Source organism: Thamnophis sirtalis, unplaced genomic scaffold (genome assembly GCF_051295495.1).
Source record: "Thamnophis sirtalis isolate CommonGarterSnake01/CBP01778 unplaced genomic scaffold, rThaSir2_p1.2 scaffold_11, whole genome shotgun sequence".
Taxonomy (NCBI): Eukaryota; Metazoa; Chordata; class Lepidosauria; order Squamata; family Natricidae; genus Thamnophis; species Thamnophis sirtalis.
This window is the reverse complement of record NW_028261391.1, coordinates 21764915-21771848: the sequence shown is the minus strand read 5'-3', so window position 1 is coordinate 21771848 and position 6934 is coordinate 21764915. Positions and strand designations below refer to the sequence as shown.

Genomic DNA, 6934 nt, shown 5'->3' with positions numbered 1-6934 from the left:
AACTTTTTGGAAGTTCAACAGAGTCTATAATGCTGGAGACAGTTATGCCAAAACCAGCCCTTTGGCATTGTGAATTGTTTTGACAGAGTTAAAGGAGGCATTGGACCTGTAGGTCTAGCACAAATTTCAACACCAGATCATTTTAGAATAACTTCAAGGTCTATTGAAGGAACACTCATAAGCTTGCATCTTGCATTCATTCTTTTAAAAAGAATGAATGTTTATTGCTAATGCCTTATAAAAATATATGTATTTTTGTTGGCTGCCCAAGAAGGTATTTCACCAAGAAAATTGTTACTGACATTGTGACGCAAGCTAGATGATGTTTAGAACATTTCAGTTTCTGTCTATAGGTATTATCCTTATTTCTCTGAACAATGAAGTCAAGTGTTGCATTGGATCTGGGAAAAGAGCAACTCTTCAAAATATAAATAAATCAAAACCAATTGATTTTTTGTAATTTATGCTTAGTAATAGTTACCAGGTGGTTATAATGAAATGGTTGACATAAGTGTTTACCTTTGTAGTTTATTATCTTATTTTGAATCTTTGTGTTTTTCATGATATGGTTTTACTGGTACTAGTAGTATTTTTTAAATCATTCTGAATTTTCCCATAGCCATCGCAAAGTAGACAGACCTAGAGCCATGGAGATATTGAAAATAAGGGGAATAAATCCAACTGTATTGGATTTTGACCTTTCAATGCAAAAATAAAATGTCAATACACATATTTCACATAACGTATTAAGTTTCTTTTCTTTTTTGTATATGTTTTATTTGCACTTTTTCTTTAACAACCAACATTTTTTGTGGACAGGGTAATGACTGGGTTAACATATTTTTTAGTGCTCACAGAACTAATACAATTACATATACAGATTTTTATCTTCCAACTTCAATATATTCTTCTATGTATCAATCTATATCAGTGATGACTAACCTTTTTGCTGTTGCATGCTGTAATGCAATGTACTCTCCCCCGTGCATGTGCACATGACCCCGCGCAAGTGTGCGTTCCCCCCCCACTCCCACCGCCCCTGTGGCAGACCCAAAAACCAGTTGGACAGCAGGAGGTGCATGCATGCATACATGCATGGTGGAACTGAGTTGGGATGATGGCCTGTGTGCCCGCAGAGAGGGCTCTGCATGCCACCTGTGGGACACATGCCATAGGTTCGCCACCAGACGTAGAATATGCTGTTGGTAACTCCCAGTTTACAATGAAGCTTCTGAACCAAATTGTATATTTTAACTGAGCATATTACATAGACATTAGCAACCATTTTCTGTACAGATGTAGGCAACCTGGCAGTTCCCAGATGTTTTGGAATACAATATCCCTTGTTTCTTTCAATATGGCAGATGGCAAATATAAATGAATTATAACCTGAAAGTTCAAGATAATCTCAAAATGTATTTTCTAGATTTCTGAGATCTTTTATTCCCCGAAGCCCAACAATGTGTTTTCCATTGTCATTTTAAGAAACCACTGCCTACTCACCCTTGCGATGCTTCCAAAACAGATCAACAGGTTTGGTGCCCTCAAAGCCATTGAAATGGCTTTAATGAGAGCTTGGAAGAAAGTGTAGCTATAAAGAAGAAAAGGACCCTGCCTCTTTTTCTTTCAACTTGCCATTTTCTTCCTTTGGTGCAGAAAGGGTGCCAAGAGGAAAGAAGAGAAATGCCAAGTAGTGAAGGTTACAGGTAGGAATAGCAACCTACTGGAAGACTTTCCAGAACATACTATTCCCACTAGAGCCTCAAAAGAAAGAAAATATGGCTTGGTTGCTAGACTTTCTGTTCCCTCCGGGAGCCAAAGCAGAATTGGCCTGGAAGTAGAGAGCTCTGTGGCCAGATGGACGGAAACAATCCTGCAGTATGCCAAATGGAGCTATGTGAATGACCAACTTCCATCAGGTTCTTCCTTGTGGATCAGAATGTTTGCATATGAAAATGCATTGCGTTTTCAATGGAAAATTATCACTGGCACTGAGAGGAAGAGCCTATTATGGAGATTTATCCTCAAGGTAATTAGCAAGATTTCCCTGTGCTGAGGAAGGACCAGTGTGTGGATAAGGCCCAGAAAATTGATAGAATAATTGACTGAATAAATGGGACTAACAGGGAGAGTTTTGCAAACAGGTTCCAGAAGTAAGCGAATAGGAGCTCATCTCAATGGCCTACAAGACAACTTGCTTGTCTCCACTGCTAGTAACTGGGTTTGTGCATTGATTAAAGAAAAGCTTTCTTTAAAATAACACTATCGTATTTCTGTTCAGTCTTTTGGAACTGCCATACATTTGGGGTTATTTCAATTTCACTCTTGCCTGTGATGCAACAAGCAACTGGCAAAGAGGACTGATTTTTCTTAAAAATATTACTTTACATCCGTTTTGGCCATAAGTGCCTTTTAAATTAGTACTTTGCAAGAGAAGGAAATTCAGGTAGAAAATAAGGCAGAAAATCAAATATTTTAGAATGAGGTGCATTTATTATTGTTTTACCATCATCTGTTTTGCTAAGAAATAACTGGAAGGCCTAAGCAAGTTAACACAGGAAAGCAAAAATTTGGAATTTGTTTGTCCTATGTTGTTGCCTTTTTTCAGACCCCCTTTCTATGCTCAAACTTTAAATCAGACTTTTAATTTGTAACTTCCTGGAGATCGATTTTCACTTGAAAAGATGGGCCATTATTGTAAGGGGAAAAATAAACCCTTCTCCAGTTTTAATCACCTTCATGAGCCCTACCCTATTGCAAACCATGCAATGCCCTCCTTTTTTCCCGATTTCCATCAAATTATATTACTTCTCTAAATAAGACTTTATCCTAATAAAATACGTTAATATGTTGAGCCTAGAAGAGTTTTCCCTATCCTGGGGTCTGTAGAAGCTTTAGACTCCAAGTTGTAACTAGAAATAATGCTTAAAATTTGTTAAATTGCTTTCATTACTATTACCTCCTTACTCTTTCCCAATCTTCTTCCAATAAGTTTGCAAGAGTCTCCCAGTCTTTTTCTAGCAAGTTTGCACAGTAAAATGTGCTGAGTGGAGAGTATTTGTAGCTCAGGGTTGAAGTGAAGAATTCTTGGTGGTCTCTTGAGATTGGTTGTTCTATTGCAAACATTTCATTACCCAAACTATGTAATATCATCATGTTACCAAGTTTGAGTAATCTAATGTCGGCAAGAAATCAACCAAGCTCAGAGAGCACCAAGGACCCCTCAAAATGTGGTTTCTTTAACTCCATGTTGATCAATCAGCCACAATTTTCAGGGATCACCAGATTTGTTAAGTGTATTAAAAAGAGGTGGTATTCAGCCTGTTCTCTTCAGTTTGGGCGGACCAGTAGCAGCAGGAGGCTCTGCCCACCCGCCCCCACATAATGTGCAACACTGCGCATGCGCAGAAGGCAGTGCACATGTGCTCATATTTGCAAACCTGTAGGGAAGATAAGTGAATCCCACTGCTAGTGTTAACCCAGAAACACTTCAGAGTTTTTGATGCTGTATGAACCCTAGTGAATTCAGTTATGGCAAGTGGAAATGTGACGCCGAACTAGTTGGTGGCTCAGCATTTCCTGCAAATCCAGGCAATTCCATGAACTGTGATTCGGTTAACTTTGTTCAGGTTGCCCTGTTGGGAGAAGCTCACCTATTCTTGTTATCTCCAACCAGCTCCCTAACTCAACATCTGAGCCTAGATCTGGAGATATGAGGTTGAGAAAAGCTGTCTTCCTCCCCCCCCCCCCCATCTGTTGGATTTCCAAACTTTGTTCACCGAATCTCTTTCTGGCCTTGGCTTTGTTTCTCCATAGTGGATATTCTGCTGGCTCCTTCACATTCTCCAGCAAAGAAAAGAAAGGGGGCGGGGGGGGGGGAGGACACAACCTTTCTAATGGAAAAGGAGTTGCATTAAGCCTATTAACATCAGCCAAATGACGATCATCAATATTTAATCAGAAATATGGAAAGCTTCGGGAGCAAGTAAATTTAAATAACGCTCAGAGGGAAATCCAATCACTTAAGCAGAGGCACGCCAGCCGAGCGAAAGGGAAAGCCAGCGTTGACGAGAGGGGAAAACGACAGCTGTATTAATAAAGATTAAAGCGCTGCAAAGGCCGAGCGGATCGGCGCCGTTAACCCCTTGCCCGGCTGCGCGGGCACCACCCGCGTGCAACATGTCCGCGTTTCCCGCCTTCGCCGGCAAGACCCGCTCAGCCTCGCCGCGTCCGAGATTTCGGCTGAGGGAGTGAATCCCGCCTGAAGGCGAGGCGCGGGCGGAGGGGGGGCTTCCTTTTGCAGCTGCCAAGGCACCCCACCCTCCGCTGTTCCTTCCTGGGCTTGGGAGTTGCGCGCCCGGGAAAAGCGAGTTTGCAAAGAAGCCGGAGGGGAAGCGAGCGCGGAAGCGGCGGGCAATGGTGGCGGACCGGAGCGAGCGCAGCAGCCCTCCTCCTCCTCCTCTTCCCTGAGGAGGGGGGAAGATGACGGGCGGCGGCCTCCCCCCGGGGCTGCTGGCGCTGGGCGCCGTTTTGCTGTGGCAGCCTTGCCAAGGCAGCTGCGGCGCGCAGAAATGCGCCGCGCAGGAGAGCTGCTGCAGCTACGGCAACGCCACCTACGCGGAGACCAAGTGCTGCAAGCTGCCTTTCCACACGTTCCTGGACAACGTGGGTTGGTTCGTGCGGAAGCTCTCCGGGCTGCTCATCTTGCTGGTGCTTTTCGCCATCGGGTATTTCTTGCAGCGGATCATCTGCCCCAGCCCCCGCAGGCACGGGAGGCGACGCCGGCGCCCGGGACAACGAGGCGAGGAGGAGGAAGACGAGGAAGAGGAGGAGGCGGATTACGACGATGACGACGCGGAAGAGCGGGACTCGCTTTCCCGCGTCACCCCGCTGAATGGGACGGCCGCCACCTCGCAGGACTCGCTACTGGACAGCCGCGGCCGGGAGGCGTCCCTGCCGCCCCCTCTTCTGCACGTCGTCTCGCCCGTCTTTTTGCAGCTGCCCAGCTACGAAGAGGTGAAATATTTGCCCACTTACGAGGAATCCATGCGGCTCCATCAACCTCTGGTTCTGCCCGTCACCAGCCTGGCCGCCGGGACGAGCAGAGGCCCCGCGGAGCCGGATCGCTCGGCCAGAGGCAGCTGAAGACCTTTCCCCCGCCTTTTCCCAGCGTCTCGCAGCTGGTGGGTTGCCGCCAAAATCGAAGGGACCGCGCCCTCGGCGTGGCCAAAGATCTGCCGCCGAAGCCCCTCTTTCTGTGGGGAGATAATTTAGGGAGGGGCGGTGGAAATAGCAAAGAAGGAAAAGGGAGGAGGACTGCAGGGTCTTCCTGGGTCCTCTCACCCCCCTTTTTTTTATTTTTGCGAAGTTGCACTCTTGAGATAAGCTCCTTTGTAGCAAAGTCGGATTCTGCCTCTGCCTGTGAAACACCGCCAGCCTTTTCACATTTGAGGTGCCTGATGGTAGTACAGGCATCATTTAAGTGCCAGTCTAAATATGTGACATATCGTTCAAATTGGAGACATTCAAAAGTACGAGCTAGATTGGTTTGCTTTTTTTATATACTCCTTCCCTGTATGGTGTGGATGTGCTCTGTACCTTCCTAATGCAAAATAAAATTCCAGGAAGGGAAGAGAGTGATTCTTTTACTTGGGGTAAATCCAGCTGGTTTAAATTTCTCTTTTCCTGAATTTTGCTTATGCCCATCAACAAGTAACAGGGAGAAATTTGCTTATGCCAAAACCATCAACATTGCTGGATGTGAGATGAGAGCATGAGGAGAAAGACACACGATCTTTTTTGGTGGTTACACTTTTTCTTTTTTAAACACTTTGACATTATTAAGTTCAGAAAGATCTGGGGACTTTGGAGAGTGCAATGACTGGGAAGTCATTAAAAAGCTTTTTTAAATAACAAAAAAAACCTCATTTGTCTTTTTTTTTGGTAGATGAGCATTATTAAAAGTTCATTTTATAGTGTTCAAATATTCATGACCACTGATTACCAATGATACATTAATTCCTAAGGTGTTTTTTCAAGAGACAACTGAACTTTCTAGTTTTTCTTTGAAGATGTTTCGCTTCTCATCCAAGAAGCTTCTGAAGCTTTGAAGAAATGTCTTCAAAGAAAAACCAGAAAGTCCAGTTGCCTCTTTAAAAAAGCATCTTTGGGACAGCCATGACCTGGATGACTGAGAATCCGCATAGACAATTATATACTAAGCCATCCTAATCTAACACTGTAGAACAATAAGAATGCAAGTTTTATTTGAGGGAGAGCCATAGATCAGTTTTTATTCATTTAGTTGCCTTTTTGGCCACAGCACTTTTTATACTGATATTACAGATAGGTTGCAGAATATATACGTCACCTTTTAAATATTTTGTGCAACTTAATATCTCTGTGTATAGCACCTCCCCCCCCTTTCCATCTCATTACTATGCTTAAGTATCTCCTCTAACATTTCTCTCTGAACTCCCAAAGTTGTTTCTTTGCTATAAAAGAGAGTGAAAGATTTCTGATTGGCTCAAATGTTCGTTTACTTTTTAAACAAATTCACCTTGGTTCTGTATGAAGGTTCTATGACACCTTCATAGAATTAGTGTTTGGCAGTCACCCATCTCCAGCTCATGAGGATATCTCAGCTGTCATTATTTTCTCCTTGGCCACCAAAGGGAAATATGGACTACTGCGCAATTGCAACCATTGCTGAGAGAACATTTGAGAAGTACTTTGACTATTTGGTGTGCACTAAATTATTGAAAAGGATTAAGATTTGAGAAGTCACCTTGGTTAATAAACCATTTGCTTCCCCCCCCCCCCTTTTCTGATCTATACCTGATTCATCAGGCTTATGATGGTCACTTGGAATGGCAGTGATGGTATTTCCTAGCATTAGGCACTTTTTATAATGCTGGAAATGGTAACCTTAACT

The 6934-nt window shown here is 43.7% G+C and overlaps 1 protein-coding gene across 1 annotated transcript; it reads left to right on the top strand.

Moving 5' to 3' along the window:
- Window positions 1-4255: 4255 nt before the first annotated feature.
- On the top strand, window positions 4256-5865 carry CUNH3orf80 (chromosome unknown C3orf80 homolog). The gene has a single exon (XM_014052541.2). The coding sequence runs from the start codon at window positions 4483-4485 to the stop codon at window positions 5143-5145; it is 663 nt and encodes a 220-aa protein (XP_013908016.2). The 5' UTR covers window positions 4256-4482; the 3' UTR covers window positions 5146-5865.
- The last annotated feature ends 1069 nt before the right edge of the window (window positions 5866-6934 follow it).